Source organism: Gopherus evgoodei, chromosome 3 (genome assembly GCF_007399415.2).
Source record: "Gopherus evgoodei ecotype Sinaloan lineage chromosome 3, rGopEvg1_v1.p, whole genome shotgun sequence".
Lineage (NCBI taxonomy): Eukaryota > Metazoa > Chordata > Testudines > Testudinidae > Gopherus > Gopherus evgoodei.
Window position 1 is genome coordinate 71,328,577 of NC_044324.1, and position 24,683 is coordinate 71,353,259.

The 24,683-nt window shown below is 42.5% G+C and overlaps 1 protein-coding gene across 4 annotated transcripts in view; it reads right to left on the reverse strand.

The window, feature by feature from the left end:
* The window catches only part of PHIP (pleckstrin homology domain interacting protein), a 337,941-nt gene that overhangs the window by 117,729 nt on the left and 195,529 nt on the right, over window positions 1-24,683 (reverse strand). For all 4 annotated transcript variants that reach the window (XM_030555793.1, XM_030555789.1, XM_030555794.1 and 1 more), the window contains 3 exons: window positions 21,569-21,706; window positions 19,792-19,975; window positions 10,309-10,432 (listed from right to left, as the gene is read on the reverse strand). In XM_030555793.1, coding sequence (XP_030411653.1) covers window positions 10,309-10,432; window positions 19,792-19,975; window positions 21,569-21,706 — 446 coding nt within the window. The remainder of the gene's footprint in view (window positions 1-10,308; window positions 10,433-19,791; window positions 19,976-21,568; window positions 21,707-24,683) is intronic.

Sequence of the window (24,683 nt, forward strand, 5' to 3'; positions counted from 1 at the left end):
CACCGTAAGCTGAGGCACTGCAGAGGTGCTGGGTACTGAGTGTTTCACTGCTGCAGTCCATGCTGTGGTAGAAGGGGCAATCTTGTCTTTGCTTCCTTCTGAGAGTTTACCCACTTAGGACCTTTGGCTTTAGCAGTACCAGGGGTACCAGACAAGCCTGCCAACTCATAGGTACTTAGCCGTGGCATGGTTGGTACTGATGATGTGGAGAGAGTTGGCGATCACTTCTTTTTTGAGGATCCCTTTGTAGGAAAAGTGGTAGGTCTCTACCCTTTTTCTGGGAGACAGGTCCCTCCCGTGCAGTCAGTGAGGAAGGTCTGTTGGGAGCCAAGGTAGGCGACCGGGAGGAGTTCACAGTCCTGGGTCAAGAGGCCAGGAGGAGACACTTCTCCATAAGGATTAGTTTAAGTTTAAGGTCCCTTGCTTTCCTGGCACAGGCCTTAAGGTTGTGGCAATGGGAGCACTTCTGAGGTAGATGCATTTCCCCTAATGAGCGGACACACTGGGAATGTCTGTCAGACTGGAATTGCCTCTCAGCAGGAGAGGCAACGTTTAAAGCCAGAGACCCATGCATTCTCGGATGAAAACATAAAATTAAAACTATTTTTTTTTAAATGAGGAGAAAAACAAATGGAAAAGAAAGTCTAACTGCTACACTATACTGCTAATCCAATATCTAAGGGTAAGTCATGCAGAGACACTGCCGGAGCTCTGACTTGGACCAAGGGCAGCTGAGAACGAACTGAAGGGGTGGTTGGCTGCACAGCGCTAGTTAACCACCGCTACAGGTGCGAGATGGAGAGAGCAGAGCGCATGTGCAGCCAAACTGAGTACTGCTGTCGAAATTCTCCAACTAGACGTTAAAGGATGTAAAATCATCTGAAGTGCAGCATCCACAGGGACATCACTCAAACAAGAGCCCAACAGTTTCATGGAAGTTCAGAGAGCTGGAGGTATGAATAATCTTACACCCCAATGAATTATTTGAACCAGTAAGCTTTAATTAAGAACCTTCCTTGATGTTACTCCTCAAGACACTGACATATGATTGAAAAAAAATCAATCTGAAGTGCAACTCTATTTGAAAAGGGACAAAAATGGCACTATGGGGTTCTATATTTACTGGGTCTTACTAATTCCATAAAAAAAAACGTACTCATTTATAGGTAAAAAGAGGTTTATTCTAATTGCGTAGACCAGGGGTCTCAAACTCAAATGACCACGAGGGCCACATCAGGACTAGTGCATTGACACAAGGACAGCATCACTAACACCCCCACTCGCTGCCCCTGGCCCCGCCCCCACTCCAACCCTTCCGTGAGGCCACGCCCTTGCCCTGTCTCTTCTCCACCTCCTCTCCGCTACTCCTCCCTCCCTCCTAGAAAGTGCTAAGCACCACCAACAGCTGTTTGGCAGCGGAGAGCGCATGGAGGTAGGCAGAAAAAAAAAGAGTAATATAGTACTAAAATATAGTATGCTATTAAAAGTTAATTTATTAACATTTTTATTAACTTCTTTAACTGTAATGTAAAAAGTCAGTGCTAATTTTGACAGTCATTTCATTTTTGGCTACTTAGCTGGCAGCATTTTGCATCAACCAGAGCATCAGTATTAGGTTTGATATCCTGAGATGAAGCCAATCTCAGGGTTGGTTTCAAATGTTCATCAGTGAGCCTCGGGGCATTGGAGAGGCTCAGGACTAGGGCAGGGGAAGGGAAGCCTGCCCTGGCACTAGCAGAGGGGGACACTAGAACCCTGTGGCAGCAAGTGATGCCGGAAGCCAGCAGAGCCGAATGGAGACAGCATGAGCAGCAGGCTCCGGGCAGTGAAGGGGCAGCAAGTGAGGCTAGGGGACACTTGGGGGAAGGCGTGTGGGGGTGGCAAGCAGGGCCAGGGGAGAGACCCAGCCCCAAACATTGGGGAGCAGCTGGGGGGGAACTTAGCTGCCATACAAAATAACTCGGGGAGGACGGGGGGGAATTTTGACAGTGACAGGAACTAACTGGGCGGGAGGCATGCAGGGAGCTTGGCGCGCCGCATGGAAGACCTCTGCGAGCCGCATGAGGCCCCTGGCATAGACTGAGTAGACTGTTGGTGCATCATCAGTTGAGACTGAGACAACATGTCTTCTAATCTTTTCCCGCTCTGGCTACTCTTTGTCATGCTTGTAAATATCTCCTTGTTAGGAAACCATCTCATCTCTTTGGAGGTTGACCGCGTGGCTGTTTCTGTTCTCACGGATACCACTCGGATATAGCTGCAGTCCATCTGTTGTCGCTGAGTCGGGCCACATGTCCCGCCCACCACATTTTGCTGAGCCTGCTTTCAACAATGTCTCACACTCCAGACCACTGCATAACTATTTTGTTGGGGATGTGACTGCAGAGCGAAATGCCCAAAAATGTTCGTTCTATCGCCTTGCTGTCAGTTGATGTTCTTCAGTTTTTGTCAATGACCATGTTTCACTGCCATATAACATCGTTGGAAGCACGGTCGAGTTGAAAAAATTTGCACGAGTTGTTTTGCTCATCTTTCCTTGGAGGATGTCCTTGATATCACTGAATGCACACCATCCAGCTTTTTTTCTGCGTGACAGTTCGCCTTTCTGATCATGGCACACGTTGACTTCCTGACCCAAATAAATGTGTTCATCAACCTCTTGGATCTGCTCTCCTCCAAGAGTTATTTAGGTTCTTGGAAGAACACTGATCTCATGTATTTCATTTTCGACCAATTAATGTTTAACCTGACTTGACTACTTTTCACGTTCAGTTATTTAAGTATTCTCTCGGGCTGGGCTGTATTTTCGCTATCAGCACTATATCATCTGCAAACCTGAGACAGTTTAGCCACTCGTCGTTGATATTAATCCCATCTTTCAAGTCTGCTCATCGAAAAACCAATTCAAGACAGGCTGTGAATAATTTTGGTGAAACTGTATATCCTTGTTTCAGACCTCTCTCAATGGGGATCCAGAGGGGAGTATCAAACAGCAATATGTCCGTGCTACAGCCAGAGTTCACTTCCTTTAGTAATGTGATACATTTCGCACTGATGCCCTGTTCTGAAAGAGCTTCAAGCATAGCGTTAGTCTCTATACTGTCGAATGCCTTCTCATAGTCTATGAAGACAATGCACAAAGGGAATTTATATTCCCTTGAACGCTCTAGTAGTTGGTTTAGAGTGAAGAGGTGGTCTATCATGCTATAATTCCTTCGAAAGCTGGCCTGCTCTCTAGGTTGGTGTTCATCCAGGTTACGCGATAGTTGCTTCGTTATTATTTTCGTGAACAATTTATAGATATGTGAAAGCAGGCAGATCAGGCGATAGTTCTTTAGATTTTCTCAATCACCTTTCTTAGGCAACAAGATGGTATTGGACTCTTTCCAGCTGGATGGTACCGTCTAGATTTCCAGGTAGCAGCTGAACCTTTGGGTAAGAACTTTACAAAGTTCCTGACCTATTGCCTTAAGCACTTCTGCTATCAGACTGTCCTTACGTGGAGCCTTCCCCTCTTTCATTTGATGGACTGTGTGGCAGACTTCACTAATGAGAACCGGGAGTATGTGTTCATCAGTTTGCTGAAGTGATGGCATTGGGACGTCTATACGGGATGCAAACAGCTGGATATAGTAATCCCTATCTTCTAATTGATAACTGTTAAAAATCATCCTGGACTCTGCAGGTCAAGTTGTATTCTTTCCTTGGCATACTTCATTAACAGTATTAAATATTCTTCAGGTTAAATGAAACTCCATTAGCCCTTCAGAGGAATCATGTATATGCATTTCTATATATTAACCAGATCAAAAGGAGGACAATATAATCTAACTTTAATATGGGTACGTCTACTTCATTTCCAGCCAAGTTGTAGATTTCGTTGAAGGAGAACACGTATGATAATGATGCTAGGCCTCTTTCTATTAGATCAAATTCAAAACCAAAATATAAATAGACAGGGGTAAGATTTGGTGTTCCCTCAGTTCTGACAAGGAGTGACTATGGAACTCTTTGGGCTACAGGTATGCTGGTATAATTTCCCTATGTGAACACACTATTCTGGAATAATTACTCTACTTTGTAAGTAATTTCTCTATGTACACAAGCCCTATGACTATATTCGTATTTAGATTCCTCCTCAACTGATGCCAAAAATGCATTATGGCCTTTCCCTGTACCAATTTTATTAATGTTTCTTTGTGAAATATTTTATGTTGTAACCCAAACCATTAAATACAAACCTACCTGATCCTCCTCTTTCATAGACTCTGAAATATTTGTTGAAAAATAAAATATTTTAAAAAATTTACCCCCACCTCTTCATTATTTTAATGCATTTTTATAATGCGAATAGGTGCTTCAGAAAAGAGAAGAAGGAAAGCATTTTTAAATCTATTTTTGTACTGTTTATTTTTTCTCGACTAGTTCTATATATTTTTTTCTATTTGAGTCTTCTTAAATATTCATAGCACATAGAACAACTTGCTTGTTTAAAGTACAAATACTGTGCACTAGTGCATATACTTAGGGAATATCTAGTGGTGAGAACTTTGGTTGAAAGTGACAGTACCTTCTAGAAATTTATGACATTTAAGTTCGTATATCAGTAGTTTACCAGCTACCTGCTCCGCCATCTCCTGCACCTAGAGCCCCAAGTTCTCAGCCATGCACTGGAGAAGGGCTTGATGCTCCTTAAAGTCATCCCGTGGTCTAGCTCTGGAAAGGTTCCACAACTGCTTCAACCAGGGACGATGAGGAAGACTGGACCGCTGGTGGAAGTGCTGGAGTCTCGACCATCGTGAGAGAAGGAGACTAAGGGGTGGGCATAGGTTCCTCCACCTCGACCTCAGAATGGACTTCTGGTACAGGTGCAGGTGGGGCCGCCAACCATTGCTCCAATGCAGTCACCGAGATGCGCTGCGAAAGAGGCATCGTCACAATTGGTACGACCCACGCACTCCAATAAGGCCAGTGCACTGGCCACTGGCTGTGCTGCCTCTGCAGTGCCACAGAGGCAGAGTAGGCTCCGGTGTTCAATCACAACGGTGGGACCTGGGCGATGGGCTGAACTGGCCCTCCATATTGGAGGAACCACCTTCCGACGACCAGGGAGGAGCCGTCGAAGCCAGAGTTTGCTGGAGAGGGTCCAGAGAAGAGCAATAAGAACGATTAAAGTCTTGAGAACATGACTTATGAAGGAAGGCTGAAAGAATTGGTTTCAGAGAAGCAGCCATGTTAGTCTGTGTATATCTTCCTGCTGCATTTTCCACTGCATGCATCCGATGAAGTGGGCTGTAGCCTATGAAAGCTTATGCTCAAATAAATTTGTTAGTCTCTAAGGTGCCACAAGTACTCTTGTTCTTTTTTTTTGAAAGAATTGGGTTTGTTTAGTTTGAAAAAGAGAAGACAGGGGAAATAATAGTAGTTTTCAGGTATCTAAAAGGGTGTCATAAGGAGGAGGGAGAAAACTTTTTCACTTTAGCCTCTAAGGATAGAACAAGCAGCAATGGTTAAACACAGGAATAAATTGCCTAGGGAGGTTGTGGAATCTTCATCTCTGGAGATATTTAAGAGTAGGTTAGGTAAATGTCTATTAGGGATGGTCTAGACAGTATTTGGTCTTGCCATGAGGACAGGGGACTGGACTCGATGACCTCTCGAGGTCCCTTCCAGTCCTAGAATCTATGAATCTATAACCGGTCGTGGCTACCGGCAACTGCTGACCAGGTATAACTGACAAGTGACCGTACTGGGGAGAGCAGAACAGAGACTAGTGTCGAGATAGGGAATCTTTCCACTGCTTTGGCGATCAGGACTGAGGCCTAGAGGACGACTGGCGTGGGAATGAACGGTGCTGTGAATAGTAGGGGGAGCATCAACCCTGTGCCGTTGAGTAGTGCCAAGGGATCTGTATGTCAGCCTGGCCGACCGATGATGCGACTGGGACCTGGCCCGGGATTCCCAACATGGTGGAGAAGATAAATGTCTTCTGTCCGGTGACCAGAAGTGTTTCCCTTTCCCCTGAGGTGTCTTAATGGTGGGCTTCTCCTCCTGGGGAGACTTAGCCAGGTCCTACTGCACCGAGGTCATCATTGGAGCACATGGAGACCTGAGCTCTCTCTGCACCTGCAGAGCCTAGGATGACAACGGTCAAGGCAGGGCTGTGGGTCTCAAACCACTCCCAAAAGTCGGTGGCAGATCTTTTAGAGGGCTGAGAACACCAACTGGAAAGGCACAACTGCATGGCTCTGGAGTAGCCTGGGGCCAGACCCGGGTCCCTTGGAAGATGATCCCTAGACCTTCTTGCTGGGTACTGGGGAGCGCTTTTTGGCCTTCTTCAGCACTGGTGATGGCGAACGGTGCCATGAGCAGCTGGGCGCCAGCAGTGTGCTATGCAAGGAGGCCAAGGTACTTGGTGTGTTCTGGATGGCTTAGATGTTGGGTGGAGGGCAGACTTCATCAGGAGAGTCCTAAAGTGGATATTCACTCCTTTTGAATGCAGGGCCAAATGTTTTTGCAGATCTGGCATCACTCCTTAACATGTGACTCCCCCAAGCATTTAAGGAAGTTGCTATGGGGGTCACTCAGAAGCATAGGCCTGTTGCATTCCGAGCAGGACTTAAATCCAGGAGACTGGCAAAGTCCCCACTGGGACTCTAACTACTAACTAAAACACACTTAACTACTTACCGCTATCAAATGCAAACTATGTACAAAGGCCCGAAGGCATGAAGTTCAAAAAGAGAAACTGCTAGTTCTTGCTAAGCAAGAAAGACACTCTGACTTACCACCACAGATGGTAAAAAGGAACTAAGAAGGCAAAGGACCGGCAGTGTTTGACATACCACTGCATGAGCACGAGTCTGCAGCTTTCACAGCAGCACGGTGTGAGAGGAAACCCAGGCTGGTGAGTGAGAGGGATCAGTGGTACCCCAGTTCCAGGTGGCATCCTGGGGGGAACCTGTCACAATTATCTCACCCATGTTGTGTCTCTAATAAGAACCATTACAGAATAGTAACAAGATCTTTGAAAATGCATATAGTCTCAAATGAATCTTTCTTCGGAAGCTTGTCTTGTAACACACTTGAGGCCTAATAATTTCAAAGCCCCTCAGCAATTATACCTACACTTTACTATCCTTTTTACCAGCCTAGAATTTAGTAGAGCTAAGGATAGGAGCAGTTTGAGGGGAAGAGGGCATGAAAAGGATACCAATCTTCTTTTCAGAGATTCCATAAAACAATGAGTACCTAATTTTGGAGGGATTTACATAAATCTGAGAATACGACAGAGAGAGATCATTTGCTTGATGTGAACTCCAACACCACTAGGGTGATTGTTGCGGATGTACATAAGTCATCAGCAACCTCCCTGTGAGTGGGTACCTTACCAGCCCATTTCTGGAAATATTTTACCTGGACAAGGGGAGGCCACCTGACCAATTCCTTAGCCTCATACTCATTGACATATCATAGTTACCTCAGATACCGAGATGAATGAAGGACAGGTGGATACCTGCAACCCACTGTAACAGAGGGACTGAAGAAAGAGCAAAGGTCAATAGCACGAGTCAAGCTGGATTTCAAAGGGGACTGAACAAACACAAGGATAAAAAAAATACAAAAACGGGATACGGATCCTTCTGATTCAAGGCAACCTCTAACTGAGGAACCTAAGAAGAAACTGACACACTACGCCCCATATTCTTCATAAAAATATTGTCATACTATGTTTATAGCACATCTAAGATGTATTTTATGCAAGATGACTTGTGAGATATCACTGGAAATGTTATGATTTTCTGAATACAATTATTCTATTTGTATGCATTTATCATTTCTGTATCTGAAGTTAGGAATACTGACTATGTAACAATTACAACTGGGTTTACACCTGGGGAATGCCCATGGGACAGAATGCAATCAGTCTGGACAGGCCATTAGGGAGAACAATAGGACTTTGAAGATGCTAATCTCCCACCTTCCTGAGAAGCTTCTTGGGATGCTACAACCACCTTTGGCTCATGGTTGCTCTGACACTGCAAGGTCATGTAATTAAGTCATCTGGTACTGGATTCCATGACAGAATACCAGTATTTTGGGGGGGCGGGGGGGGGGAAGGCGGGGGTGGCACAGTGGAAAACAAAGGGATCCCACCGTATGTAAAACCCATTTAAGACAGGGGAGTGACTTAGTCAGTGTTCATTCTTAACTGAATCTCCATCAGCATGACTGCTGGAAACATCTAAGAAATTAGGACAAAAGAGGGTGAGAAGAGCTGAGCCTAGGCTGGAAAAAGGTGTCTGGCCTTTGAAAAAAATGCCTAAAACAACATTTAGGGTGAGAAATTACTATTTGTAACCAGTTTCTTTAGTGTCTTAAGCTTACATTGCAGTTTTTATTTGCTGGGTAATCTACTTTGATCTGCTATCCCTTACTATCTCTTACAATCTTGTGTAGTTAATAAACTTGTTTCTGTTTTCTCTAAACCAGTTTGTGGAATTCATAACTGGGGGGGCAAAAAAGCTGTGCATATCTTCGTCCACATTAAGGGAGGAGTCGAATTTCATGAGCTTACACTGTATAGTTCTCTGTGAAACGCAAGACAATTTTGGGTTTGCACCCCAGAGGGTGTGCGTGCTTGAGTGCTGAGCAATTGCCAACTGAATCTTCCCATGCAGAGCTGACTTCAGTTTTCTATGTCTTTCTGCAGTTGGGTGTGGCACTACCTGTGTGTGTGCTGGAGGAGGCTTCAGGGCCTCGTTCAGCAGGATAATGTAAAGGAGCCCAGGTTGGTGGAATAGGCAGGTTAAGTGGCACCCCAGTATACCAGGTGACACCCTGAAGTGGGGATAACCCACCACAGAAACTCCCCTTTTGGAAAGGTTATTCCAAAATTGCCCACTATGAGGTTGCTTGCCTCTTCCTCTGAAGGCTTTAGTACTGATCACTGTAAGACAGAGAACGCTGGACTACATGGGCTACTGGTCTGCTCTGGAATGGCAATTCTTGTATTCCAATGCCACTCTGGATGACTGTGGACTAATCACACCTCTCATGTGACCTGATGTGAACACAAGGACCAGCAGGAATCCTTTGACTGCTTTCTGAGTTGCTACTCACCACTCAAGGAGTGGAAAGGGCGCTAGTGTTGTGATAGCCAAGCAAATTAAATGAAGTCTGTAAAAGGGGAACAAAAAGTTACCCCTCCAGTAAGGAAAGACATTCTGTAAAACTGATTTTGTGAGGATACTCCACTATTACCCTGGAAGAAAACAAAACAGGAGCATTCATAACTACTAATTCCCTGTTTGGAGTTCTGATAAACCATTGATGTGCCCTTGCCTAGCTCTAACTGCCTCCAAATCCCTAAGGGACAGCATAATTTTTATTTCTCCAGACAAAGTGTTCCAGGACACTGAAAGTCTAATTTAAAATGTCACACAGGCCCTTCAAAAATACAAGCACCCCTTCAAGCTCTATTTCAAAAATATATATTTTTAAAAGGCGTAAGGGGCTAGCAATGATATGTCCCTAGTATGTATGGGTCTCAGACCACTACTCACCCCCACTCCCACAGTCCTGCTGCTGCTCATGTCTACTATGAAGAAATGTTTTGATATTGCCAGATGTATCAGACGTATATTTTAAAAAATCCCTCAAAGAACTGCTTATGAGAGGAGGTACTATTATGGAAAATATTTTGTCACATTTAGTATCCCTGTTTATATAGGGGATCTGACTGGAGGTTACTCAAGGCAGAACTTTTAAACACAAAATTGTGATGTACATGTTAGACAAAGTTTTCTTCCACTTGTGCAACTTAAGCAATATGCACTCTTATTCATCTGTGACAACCTCAAACAGCAATACATGCCCTCATGACCAAGATGCATAATTACAGTAATTTCCATTTGACAGGACTTCCAGAAACACAACTCATTGCTTGTTAAGAACATTTTAGCATAGTGACAGCTCTGATATAGTTAAGACTAGATTTCTGTTTTTAGCACCTTAACTCTATTTCCTGGTTTTCACATCTCTGAGTTTTGCTGACACAGACATTCTGAAAGAGCAATAAGCTGTCACTGGACAATACTAACTCTGTGTTAAAAGTTATTTGCCATTTAATAATATAACATCAATAGAGAGGTGCTCTCTCAATAGCTGTAAATAAATAGAAACATAGTATGCCCCGTTTCCTGTTTTAATTTAAACTGAAGTGAGAAGTTGGAGATATCTGTGGGCTCAATATACCAAAATAAGTCTTATGGCAATTAGTGTAATAAAATATGGATGACTATTTACCTTAGAGAAAGAAGGTATTTTGTTCTCTCTTGGAACATGACTTGTAATGTGCTTCTTTTTCTCTTCTGATCTATAAATCTTTATTTCTTCCTCTCCCTTTGCTGTTCTCCATTCCTCCTGTCTACTGGAAGAGAGAAATTAAGAAATGTTAATTTTAGAGTTTCCAGGTTTAGGCCAAAGTCCTATAGTCAGAGATCCTTTTCTTGATGATTTCTGTGTGTGAAGTAGTATAGGATGATTATCAAGTTCTTGTGTTAAACAATGGTTACTTACCCTACAGTAACTGCAGTTCTTCAAGATGATGTTGCCAGTGTGGATCCCATTATAGATGCATGTGTCTCTCACTCGCACAAGCTTGGAATATTAATAGTAGTGTCTGGCAGGGCCACACATACACCTTGTGCTTCCTTTAGGTTCCATGCAAGGACACAGAGGGTGAAGCGGTCCTAAACCTTCCTCAGCTTCCTCAAAATTCAAAGCCAGTGATAGCTTAGGACCCCAAAGTGTGGGTGGAGGGTTGGTGATAGAGTCCACACTGACTATATCATCTATAAGAATCACAGTTACTGTAGGGTAAATACATGCTCTCTTCTTTGAGTATCTGTCAGTGTGGCTCCCACTGTAGGTGACTGACAAGCAGTATCCTCTTCAGTATGCTGGGCATGAGGAATATCAACTGCATCAGTCAAACAAAGACTGGAGTACAGGTCTCCCAAAGTTTGCATTTGATCTAGAAGTAAGTCAAGTGTATGTCTGACAAATGTGAGTGGGCTGGTTCCACAAAGCAGCCTTGCAGATTTGAGATATTGGTATGTTTCAGAAACATGCTGAGGATGCTGCTTGAACTCTGGCAGAACAAACCTTAACTGTCAGTCAGAGAGGAATATCAAGCAATTGGTAGCACTGTGAGAGACAGTTATCCATTTTGAAAGTCTTGGGGATGATATGGCTTGACCTTTCGAGCAGCCACCTATAGCTACAAATAGACATGAAGATTGTCTGAAAGATTTGGTCCTGTCAACATAGTATCAAAGGCTTTACATACATCTAAGGTGTGGAGTTTCTTCTCCCCTTGTATATAACATGGCTTTGCGAATAACACAGAGTAAATTGATTGATTCAAATGGAATTTCGAAACCACCTTGTGGAAGAATTTTGCATGAGCTCTCCCTACCATTTTATCTCTGTCAAATGAAATACATTAAGGTTCTGCTATGAGTACCTGAAGCTTGCTGACTTTTCTGTCTGAACTGGTGGTGACCAAGCTTAATATTTTCAGAATAAGATAGTGGATGGAGCACTCCAAGAAGTGCTCAGAGGGGTGCTCCTTAAGTCTGTGAAAGATGACACTGAGATCCCATGCTGGAGCAGGGACTCTGACCAAAGTATAAGCACGTTTAAGAAATCTAGATACCACTAGTTAAGAGAAGACCAAAACCAACTGAATCAGTGCATGATACATCGATATTGCTGCCTAATGAACCTTAAATCAAACTGAATGAGAGCCCACAGTGCAGAATTGCAGTAAGTAGCGTTGCGATAACTGGGCCTACAACTTTACTCTAATTATGAGCTCAACTGTAAAAAGTATGTAAAAGTTCACAAAATGTCACAATAACCTATAACAAATAAATGTTGATGGGAAAAAGTACAAAAGGGAGACAGACTGAATTAGTCTAAACAAAAACATCTACTACTACAACTCAAGGACTGTGCTGAAATCATGCTTGTTAAAAACAGAGATGTGGAACCAAAAATGAATCAACCAGATGAACATATATTAGGCCTAACTGGTGGACAGATAACAAAACCATCACTCTCTTTTTAGGTCCTTAACAAAGATGATTTTGGGGGGAAAAGATGAAAGAACAAATGGAAGCTACTAGAACGAGATTCACCATTATGGCTGCCACCCCTAGCTACCACTTACTGAGATCTGCCCTTTGTCACCCTGATCTGGAGAAATGACCTAAACAGACCAAGCTAAACAGAGAGGGACTCAAATAACATTGCTTCCCCTACCAGCTCCAGCACTGGTCTAGAATCCTCCTCATCGGGGCTTGTGCTGGGTTTAAGTCATGCTGGGCTTCCTAAATTGAGAAACTTTTTAATCTAGAGGAGTAAGTTTTCCTCCTGGATAGTTTCATGCTTGGTGCCAGGATCATCTGAATGTGTGAGGAGAACTGCCTTTCCATTGCGTTCAGTTGCATAACATAAGAACAGTCGTACCGGGTCAGGCCAAAGGTCAATATAGCCTAGTATCCTGTCTACCGACAGTGGCCAATGCCAGGTGCCCCAGAGGGAGTGAAGCTAACAGGCAATGATCAAGTGATCTCTCTCCTGCCATTCATCTCCATCCTCTGACAAACAGACGCTAGGGACACCATTCCTCACCCATCCTGGATAATAGCCATTTATGGACTTAACCATCATGAATTTATCCAGTTCCCTTTTAAACTCTGTTATAGTCCTATCCTTCACAACCTCCTCAGGTAAGGAGTTCCACAAGTTGACTGTGCGCTGTGTGAAGAAGAACTTCCTTTTACTTGTTTTAAACCTGCTGCCTATTAATTTCATTTGGTGACCTCTAGTTCTTGTATTATGGGAATAAGTAAATAACTTTTCCTTATCCACTTTCTCCACTTCACTCATGATTTTATATACCTCTATCATATCCCCCCTTAGTCTCCTCTTTTCCGTGCTGAAGAGTCCTAGCCTCTTTAATCTTTTCTCATATGGGACCCTCTCCAAACTCCCAATCGTTTTAGTTGCCCTTTTCTGAACCTTTTCTAGTGCCAGTATATCTTTTTTGAGATGAGGAGACCTCATCTGTACACAGTATTCGAGATGTGGGCCTACCATCGATTTTTATAAGGGCAATAATATATTCTCAGTCTTATTCTCTATCCCCTTTTTAATGATTTGTAACATCCTGTCTGTTTTTTTGACTGCCTCTGCGCACTGCATGGACATCTTCAGAGAACTATCCGTGATCACTCCAAGATCTTTTTCCTGACTCATTGTAGCTAAATTAGCCCCCATCATAGTGCATGTATAGTTGGGGTTATTTTTTCCAGTGTGCATTACTTTACATTTATCCATATTAAATGTCATTTGCCATTTTGATGTCCAATCACTTAGTTTTGTGAGATCTTTTTGAAGTTCTTCACAGTCTGCTTTGGTCTTAACTATCTTGAGCAGTTTAGTATCATCTGCAAACTTTGCCACCTCACTGTTTACCCCTTTCTCCAGATCATTTATTAATAAGTTGAATAGGATTGGTTCAAGGACTGACCGTTGGGGAACACCACTAGTTATCCCTCTCCATTCTGAGAATTTACCATTAATTCTTACCTTTTGTTCCCTGTCTTTTAGCCAGTTCTCAATCCATGAAAGGACCTTTCCTTTTATCCCATGACAGCTTAATTTACGTAAAAGCCTTTGGTTAGGGACCTTGTCAAATGCTTTCTGGAAATCTAAGTACACTACATCCACTGGATCCCCCTTGTCCACATGTTTGTTGACCCCTTCAAAGAACTCTAATAGATTAGTAAGACACAATTTCTCTTTACAGAAACCATGCTGACTATTGCTCAACAGTTTATGTTTTTCTATGTGTCTGACAATTTTATTCTTAACTATTGTTTTGACTAATTTGCCCAGTACTGACGTTAGACTTACCGGTCTGTAATTGCCGGGATCACCTCTAGAGCCCTTTTTAAATATTGGCATTACATTAGCTAACTTCCAATCATTGGGTACCAAAGCCGATTTAAAGGACAGGTTACAAACCTTAGTTAATAGTTCCGTAACTTCACATTTGAGTTCTTTCAGAAGTCTTGGGTGAATGCCATCTGGTCCCGGAGACTTGTAAATGTTGAGGTTATCAATTAATTCCAAAACCTCCTCTAGAGACACTTCAATCTGTGACAGTTCCTCAGATTTGTCACCTACAAAAGCCAGTTCAGATTTGGGACTCTCCCTAACATCCTCAGCCATGAAGACTGAAGCAAAGAATCCATTTAGTTTCTCCGCAATGACTTTATCATCTTTAAATGCTCCTTTTCTATCTCAATCATCAAGGGACCCCACTGGTTGTTCAGCAGGCTTCCTGCTTCTGATGTATTTAAAAAACATTTTGTTATTACCTTTGGAGTTTTTGGCTCGCCGTTCTTCAAACTCCTCTTTGGCTTTTCTTATTATCCTCTTGCACTTAATTTGACAGTGTTCATGCTCTTTTCTATTTGCCTCACTAGGATTTGACTTCCACTTTTTAAAGGAAGTCTTTTTATCCCTTACTGTTTCTTTTACATGGTTGTTAAGCCACGGTGGCTCTTTTTAAGTTCTTTTACTGTGTTTTTCAATTTGGGGTATACATTGAAGTTGGGCCTCTATTATGGTGTCTTTAAAAAGCACCCATGCAGCTTGCACGGATTTCACTTTAGTCACTGTACCTTTTAACTTTTGTTTAACTAACACCCTCATTTTTGCATAGTTCCCCCTTTTGAAATTAAATGCCACAGTGTTGGGCTGTTGAGGTGTTCTTCCCCCCACAGGGATGTTGAGTGCTATTGTATTATGGTCACTATTTCCAAGTGGTCCTGTTATAGTTACCGCTTGGACCAGCTCCTGCGCTCCACTCAGGATTAAATCTAAAGTTGCCTCTCCCCTTGTGGGTTCCTGTACCAGCTGCTCCATGAAGCAGTCATTTAAAGTATTGAGAAATTTTATCTCTGCATTTCGTCCTGAAGTGAAATGTTCCCAGTCAATATGGGGATAATTGAAATCCCCCAGTATTACTGAGTTCTTAATTTTGATAGCCTCTCTAATTTCCCTTAGCATTTCATCATCACTGTACATTTACGCAGGCTATCAGTTGCAGTGACTTCAGGTCTGGATGGAATACCTGACTCTGATATTGAGAACACAGGTCTGGGAACCTGATCTGTAGTTGCATGGACATCTGCAGGAAGTCCATCATCCACAATTGTCTTGGCCAGCACAGAGTTATGATGGTGAGGCTCACTTGATTATATCTGGCTGTGGCAATCGCTCTGGGAATTAGTAGAAAGGCATAAAGAAGTCCAGGATCTTTCTCAGTCACTGTGGAAGGTGCCTGACAAAGATCCTGTGTCCATGCCTCCACTAGAACAGAAGTCTGTCCTTTGTGGCAAACCGGTCTATCATCAGATTCCAGATTTCAGCAGTGAGTACTTGTGGTTGGTGACTGCCTGCTTGCTTTAGAAATCTATCAGGTTGTTGTTCCTTGGAAAGTGCCTTGGAAGGTGGAAGGTTGTTCCATAGCACGATCACTTTCTTGCTAAGGGGAAGAAGAGCAGGCTACCCCTTGTTTCTTTATGTAGTACGCTTCAGACTTATTCTCTCTCAGTATCTGTGCTACTGAATGTCACAGGACTGGGAGCAATGCCACAGATGTCAGCAGTCTGATGACTAAGTCCTAAGATGTTTCTGTGTAACTTCAACAGATGGTCCAGGAGGGGTACTCGACCCAAGGCAGATGTGTTTGTTATTAATGCTCTAGATCAGAGGTGTGCAACCTGCAGCCCATTGGGATAAGCTGATTGCGGATCATGAGACATTTTGCGAACGTTAATTGTTCGCAGGCATGGCCCTCCACAGCAAAAAGTGGTGCAGTTCACCATTACCAGCCAATGGAAGCTGCAGGAAGCGGTGGGTCGCAGGGACCTATATTGGCATACAGCCACTGCAGTAATTACATCGTGTGTGTCCATACTTTGCTCCTTGTGTCAGCGGTGTGCATCCTCTTCATGAGCTCTTTTATCAATTGTACTATCAGTGTGGGGCATTGCTGGATGGCTCCTGAAAGCCAGTTACAGTCAATGTAAGCAACGCAATGTCTACACCAACACTGCACTGACCTAACAATATCAACCTAGACTCTACGCTGCTCATGCAGGTAGAGTTATTAAGTCAGCGTAGCAGGGCAGTTACATCGGCAGGTACAAAATTTAAGCGTAGATAATTGCATAGTTAGGTCGACGTAAGCTGCCTCGCATCAACATAGCTCTATAGTGTTGACCAGACCTAAATCCATTTTGCCTGGATGGCAAGATAGACTGGAACGACCAAGGGGACTTTCTGTACTTCGTGGTAAGAATGTTAGATGCTTCAGGAGTTCACACTGGTTACTGGGTTGGTCTTCTCGCAGTGGGCCCAGCCCTTTAATAGCATCATCATCAGCCAATGAAGAGCTGGTAGCCCACCGTTCAAGTAAATCAGTGACAAATTCAGCAACAAATCTCAGTCATGTGCCATATGATTAGTAGGTTGGTGAAATCTAATTGTAGAACATGCAACCAGTTTGTGGTCTCCGCCCTGAAGTTTGGCATTATCAGCTGTGAGCCACTCAAGTCAGCGTGACACCTTCTTCCTTAGGTGCACCATCTTGACAATTAAGTATTTCATAGAGACTCTCAATGGCATGGAGCATCTTAAGAGCAGTACCTTGTACTGATAGTGATTTGGCCCCACTGTGAATCACAGGCATTTCCTGTGCGCTTGGTGGATGGCAATGTGGAAGTACCTGTTCTGTAAGTTAAGAGCTACAAAACAGTCCAGAGCTTGGAGAGATGGAATAACAGAGGCAAACCTAACAATCTTGAATCAGAACCCGCTTAAGTATTTGTTTAGTTTCCTCAGGTCTTGATAAGATGAAGACCCCCTTTCTTCTTCTTCAGAAACCGTCTCTCCATACTCCTGTGGAATCGCTTCTATAGCTCTTAGATGAAATAACAAGGCTGCTTCTGATTGCAAAAGGCTTTCGTGAGAAGAGCGAAGGGAAGTGAACTTAATCATGTAGCCATGGGCAACTATATCCAAAATTCATTTGTTGGGGATGTGACCCTCCCCCAAGGAAGAACAGACATCTTCTGTGTCCATCTATAAGAGGCATTAAGCCATCACTGGAAGGAGAAGGTTTAACCCCAGTGATGATAATTTGGGCAAAGCACCTCACCTTACTGTACAGGGAGGTCTCCTCCTGCCTATCCTAACTGCGCTCGCCCTCTTAAGGAACTTATTAAAAAAAAAGGAGAAGTGAGGGATTCACTGTAACAGAGTTCTGAAAAATGAGAAGCTGGTCAAACAGTCCAGGTTCCATCTCTCTGCCACAGACAGTCAGTGAGAACTGAGGGAAGGTTGAGACCACTCTACCCTTTATGCCCTCACTTGGAAGAATGAGGCAGCACAGGGTGCATGCATGAGCCCACCAGATACTGCTATTCAAAAGATTCAAAGCTTGCACACATGAGAGGTACACATACCTACAGAAAGATCCACACTGATATATACTGAAAGAAGACTAATTTCTCTCTCATTCTAGTGAGAATCTGAATTCATGAGTGCACTTCCTGGATATGGTTAGGGTTCAAACAGCAGCTACCTTGCATATGTGGCTACTCTAAAGTATACTCGGTTCATAAAAAGAGCTTTTATCGGATTCCAAGCACTAAGCCAGTTTCTAGCCCCAAGATATTAATTCTGATTTAAGAGCCACAGATTCTTCAGAAGACTCCACATAGCATCTAAGGCAACTGAGTAAAACATATTTGGAAGTAGTATTTTCAAGAAGCAGTCAGCTGTAGGTTGGTAAGTACATTCAAAAGCTTGTGTTTGCGGTCAGGAACAGAGCAGATTTATTCTCAACATCTGTTTCTTATGGGAGTTTTACCACCACAGAAATAAAATTACTACAGACTTTAATATCTTGACTTTTTTTTTTTTTTTTTTGGCAGAAGGGGGTGTGACAGTCTGTAACACCATTATGTTCACCCCTTTTTCAAACTATGATACATTTTGTACAAACTATGCCTTGTAAGGTATCATTTCAAAATTCTAATTTGCTCATCATTACTGTCCTGGTAAAATATGTGTGGCAACACTGTATGCAAAATTATAAGATTCCACTGTATGATGTTACTAAGACATATCCAGATCTTGGGAAGCAGCCACAAACCAGCTCTTCAGAGATGAAAGGCAAACTGAGGCCTCAGGCAGGTGTTAACGAAATCAAATGGACTATCACCTAGTTAAGGGGCCATTCTTTGGCAGGAAAAAGAGTTAGAGTGAGAAATTTACATTTTGCCAAAGAAATAGCTGGATGTTCCCGTCCACAGAAAATTTGTCTCTTGAACCCCAGCTGGAGATGATTCTCAAAGAACAGGCAAAAGGCAGTAAGAATGGGGAACAGATGCCCCAAGTTATTCCTCCTTTTCTCTCTACCCGCAGCAGCCAGAACCCCCCGAGGAACAAAGATACAGCTCTGGACTGAGGAACAGGACCCTGTCTGAAAGGAAATCAACTAGTGAGACTGCTGGAGTATATGCTGAGAGACTTTTGCTTTGCATTCACTTAGCTTGTAAAGTATTAGTTAGGTTTTACCTTTTATTTCTGTGTAACCAATTCTGACTTTTATGCCTCACTACCTATAATCACTTAAAATCTATCTTTCTGTAATTAACAAACTTGTTTTATCATTTTATCTAAACCAGTGTGTTTGGATTTCAGTGTTTGGGAAATTTCATTTGGGATAACAGGATTTGTGCATATAATTTTGTATAAATAAAACGATGGACTTTATGAGCTGGACTGATTTAGTTAGCGTTGGTCCTGCTTTGAGCAGGGTATTGGACTAGATGACCTCCTGAGGTCTCTTCCAACCCTAATATTCTATGATTCTATTCTATGAGAGCTTGTGTTGCCAGGAAAGGGCAGGCAGTACAATATGCACATTTCTGGGGGAAAGTTTGGGATCATGAATTTGCTGGTGTTGCTCTGCCGCGTAATTCAAAAGTGACTGGCCAGAACACCCATACAATGGAGCTGTGAGTAATTTACATGCTGGAGGCTGTGGGTAAGTAGTCCAGGAGTGGTTGCCTCACAGTGAAGCAGTGTAAAAGGCACCCGAGGCTGGAGAATTGAGGGGGGACAGCTGTTTAACCAGTCCAGATTGTACCCTGGGTAATGTCACAGTGGGACACTAACCCAGTTCTTCATTCTTCTCAAATGAACCCAGATTTTTGGTTCATTTCAAAAAAATGATGAACTGGGTCAGTGTCCCATCCCTGCCAAAAAAGGGACAAAGATGTAAAAATAAGGTGCCATAGCCAAATGATTGCTCCCAGCAGCCAGACAATACAGTTATAATGTTTATGGAGTAAGCTACTGGTCCTAGGCCTTTATGTCGCCTCAGCACAGTATGACAACCTAATCCTGGATTTGCCAAACTACGATTTTCCTAATCAGCGCCTACCTAAATGCCATTTCTTCTAAAAGATGCAAAAATAGCAAGTTGATATTTTTTTAAAAGTACACTTTATAGATCTATAAATCCATCAAGATAAACACATATCAAAACTGAGTTACCTTACATCAACAAGACTAAAATTCAAACGTAACAATTTAAGACAATTAATCAATCAGCTTTCAGAGGAGATTTCTTACCTGGCTACCCCTGGTGACAGCTCAGGTACCACAACCCTTCGACTCCAAGCCACGAGGTCCCGCTCAGTGGCTATTTCACTTCGTGGTGCGTTGCTATGCATCTGTCGCACGCCCTCAATTTGCCCACTGCGCCTTAATCCTATATTTGGTGGTGAATGTACTTCTGAGGTAGAGCTTACAGAGCCTGACAAATTAAAACAGTAATTGTAGTCATCTAAACTCTAAGAGAAGGCTTGCAAAAACAAAGAGCAAGAGTAGCAATTTTAGTACATACTTTACTTGATCTATTGCTTCAGAAGAAAATTAAAGCATTAACTGAAAATGTCCAAGTGAAACTGTATGTCCATATTATCCGGAGGCACATTTCTCCTGCACAAGAATGCAGTTCACAGGCAACAAGCAGTAAAAGTGTAAAGATCTGAATAACGTAAGACAAGCTGATAAAGCATTACTGTAGGTTCTCTCAATCCATACAGTATATGTTAACTGTTGGCCTTTAAAACCACCTTCTGAAAACATTTTCACATTAAGGGTTATATTTTATCTTAAACTGACAGAAATTAAGTAGGCTCTTGTCACTGATCTCAGGTTCTAGGTTCACCACAGTTGGAGATTACCGTCCTCACAGACTTTCTGTCTCTTGAACCCCAGCTGGAGATAATTCTCAAAGAAGAAGAAAAAGTGTAAGAATGGGGATACTTTGTGGCATCCCTCTCTTTCCCTATCCATAACAGCCACAACATCTGAGGAACCTGGATCTCCTACTGAATCCAGTCACTCCTTAAAAAATGTGAAAAAGCTACTATCCTCAAAAAATCAGATCCATTGCGACACTCATAGAATTTGTGAAGTGATGGAGTCCTGGAGATTAGGTTTCTAGTTCAAAAAAAGTGGTTTTGATAGTATATTGGCGAAAACAAAACAAATATGCAAATAAACACATAAACAAAACAAACACACTCCAAACACTCAAATAGGAGCTGACTGCTTAGGCATCCCCTCAAGGTCCTTTCATGTAGAAATTTTCACACAGTAAGATTTTAATATCTCTACCTCTGGTCTGACAGTTCTGGGTATTGCTCCTTCTTGAGATTTACCTTCATTATTTTAATCTGATTTTTATTCCCCTGCAGATTACCAGGAGATGTACTGCAAGCTAACTGCATTGGTCCTTACTAAAGCTGCTCCAGAGCCATCCTTTTTTCAGGTATTGCCACGTATCTCCCATATCCTTTGTGACACCTATGGTATTTTATTAGTGAGGTAGCTATTTCCAGATTACACAACAGTATTAAGTTAATACTCTCTTCAAAAGATCACGTGGTTGCAGCAAAATTTTTTGAGCTTTGCTGTACAGCTACTGTACGGTTACAATCTATATTCCTTTCTGTTAAATAATTCATTAAATTTTAGAAAAAAGCCAGAAAGCAGCAGTAATATTTATCCCCAAGTTTGTCTTTTCCACTACTCTCATACCTCCTCATTCTCATTATATCCATTTACTTTCCATTTCACATATTCTTTCTACATTTCAATTAAAAATACACATCTGGCCTGTGCTAATGGGCTGTTTAACTGGAGCTTGGACTCTAGGAACCTGCAAGATGGAAACATCCCAGAGCTTGGGCTGCAGCTTGAGCCCAAAGGTCTACACTGCAATTAAACAGTCCCTTAGCTTGAGTCCAAGTCAGCTGGCATGGGCCAGCTGTGGGTGTTAACTGCAGTGTAGACATGCCCTCATTGTAAACTGCTTGAAAAGAAATAAAAGAAGTCTTACTTCTTCCTATCCGGCTAGTATTGCTGGTGCCTGCCTCCCCAGAACGTCTCTGATCTTGTTCTTGCTGAAGTCTCTGTATCATACTGTCCAACGGACTAACTTCCTGATTTGCTTGTTGACTCAGTACTTGGTTCAGTCCTGTGGGGAAAAAATGCAAGAAACAAAACTACATTTTCAATACAATAAGCCAAGTATTCCAAACTATCTAAATTCTACATGTAAAATTTGCAAAGTGCAATGTAAGTTATTGCATGTCTTCTAAGCGTTGGCATAGACAGTCTAGTTTTAAAAATCTAACCCACTTTTTGTTAGATTTCTTGCTACTAATTAGATTGTCAATTCCATGGGGCTGGAACCATATACTCAAACTTGTATGAGTGCCACAGCAAGTAATGCAAAATAACTTTGGGTAGTTTCTGGAGAAGTAAATATCCTGTTACGGAACTACTGTCAGCAAAGCATAACATTTTGTAATCTAAAGGCATTCAATTTCAGTAGTTTCCATTTAGTTTATACCTGTACTGAAGTTTAATTATGTATCTGGTTAAGACCACAGCTTAATCAATAGTAAATGTTTCTTGGACAAACACAAAAAGAATGATTACTTACTCTACAGAAACTATGGTTCTTCAATATGTCATATCCACACAGATTCCACATGTGGCGCACATACACCCTTGATCAGATTCTTTTTGATTTGTAGCATCCATTAGGGCCACACATGCACCCTGGGAGCCCTGGAGCACACCAAGCCTCCCCAGCTGAAAGCATAAAGGGTGGAGTGGGCTTATCCACCAATACAAAAAGCCACAGGAACAGGACTGTGAATTAGTAGTGGGATGGATGACAGGTTGTGAAATCTATGTGGACAACATATTTTAAAGAACCAGATACTAGAGGGAAGGTAATCATTCTTTTTTCAAGTGCTTGTCCACACAGATTTCACTCTTGGGGACTAACAAACAATTGTTTAATTGTTTGGAGATGGATAAAAGGAGTCCTACTTGAATTAGGATAGCAGAATAGCCCTACTGAAAATTAGCACCTGATCTGGAAGCCTATACTAGAGAACAGTGAGTGGTAAGTGTGTGAACTGAGATCCATGCAGCTGTGTTACATATCTCAGATGGAATATTAGCCAAACAGGCTAATACTCCAAGCTGCTTGAGCCATAGTGGAATAAAGTTCTAATATGATCTTTTGAGCTAGATGATAAGTCATTATGCAACCGAAGATCCATGTGGATATAGGTTGCCCTCTGAGTCTGTCTGCAAATGCTACAAATAGCCTAGATGTGCTCTTTAAAGATCTTGTCCTATCTAAAAAAAGATAAAGCTCTCACTATGGCTATTGTGTAAAGCTTCACTTCCCCTGGATTAATATGAAGCTCAGGAAAGAAAACCAGAAGGTAAGTGAACTAATTTATATGGGATTCTGAAATAATCTTAGGCAGGAACTTCAGGTGAAGTCTAAGGGTAATCCTGTCATTGTGAAATATTGCGTATGGGGGACCAGTCATGAGTGTCCAAATTTCCTCTGCCCTCCTAGATTACTTAAGGATCACTGAAAGCTGTTTTCACTGAGAGATGAGAAAAGTAGGACATGGCAAGGGTGAAAGGGGATCCCTAATAAATCCAGCTAGTACCATATTAAGGTTCCAGGGAGAAGGTGGTATTGTAACAAGGGGGAAAACATAAATAAGTATTTTCAATAATTTTTCCACTCTCTGTGAAAAAAACACAATGTCACCTGGGATAGGACAATAATTTGCACATAGTGCTGCTAAATGGACTCTGATTGAACTGATGGAAAGTTCAGGCTTGTCTCCAGGCTAACAAATACTCCACTATTGCTGGAATTGGAGAGAACAGTGCGGACGTGCTCAGAGAAAACCTCTTCTATTTGGCCTTGTATGTCAGTCTGGTCAAAGGCTCCTTGCTTTGAATCCAAGTGTTCTGAATCTCAGCTGAACGGCTCATCTCTTTGTATTACATCCAGCCTGTCAGGTGTAGTGATGCTGGGTCCAGGTTCAAGATCTGAGTGATTATGCCAGGCAGAGCTGGTAAGGCGGCTGTGCTGATGTATTCAGATTTGGAGAATCTCACAACTCTTGGCCCATGCTGAGCCTATCATGAGGATGTAACCAGCATATTGTCTCAGTTTCTTCAGAACCCTTGGTATCAAGGGTACTGGGGAAAGGCATACATTAATCCCAGTGTAGCATTCCCTCTGGTGCAAAGCATCCAACACTTGTTGTGGAGGGTTGCAAACAAGCACACTTTTGAGAGTCCCCATCTGGAAATGCTCAGCAGGACTGAGTATTTGAGAGGCCACTCACAGTTTTCAGAAAAAGTCCAGGTGAACTGGTCTACTAGGGTGTTCTGAAGCCTGGGCAGGTGGAGAGATATCGGATGCACCATTCCCACAGATGGACAGCTTCTTGGCAGAGTGAAGAGAATCTCTCTCATACATGTCTGTTTATATAGTGCAAAACTGGTGTTGTCTGCCAGCACTTGGATTGCTCAGCACTGCAGAAGAGGTAAGAAACCCTTACATGCCAGGTATCTGAGCTAAAATTTTTGTGTGTAGACAGGCCTGCTGAGGAACAGTAGCCCCCTGAATTTTCAGCTGCTAGAGATGCACCAGCACAAACCCTGACTAAAGGCATCTTTTACCAGAACCTTTATAAGTAAAGGCATGGAGAAAGGACACCTAAAATGGTTCTATCCATCAGTTTAACAAGGAGAGATTTCTTGTGGGACTGTGATCACCATATCCATGCAGTGCCTGTTCAGTAAATATATTGCCACTTCTAAGGTGAAGTCTGGCATGCTGTGTAACATAAGTGCATGCAGTCATATGTCCCATGAGCCTCAGGCACATCCTCACTAGTGTTCTTGGGTGGGCTTGAAGTTGAATGAGGAAGCCCATTAACGTCCAAAATCTCTATTCAGGAAGATGCCCTCACTGACCTGAAGTCTAACACTGCCTCCTCTATGAATTCTATGGTCTGAGTTAGAGTCAATATGGATTCTGAGTCCTAGTGAAACAAATAATTTTAGAATTACATGAAGTGAACCCGTCACTTGCTGTAGAGATCTCCCTCTAACTAGCT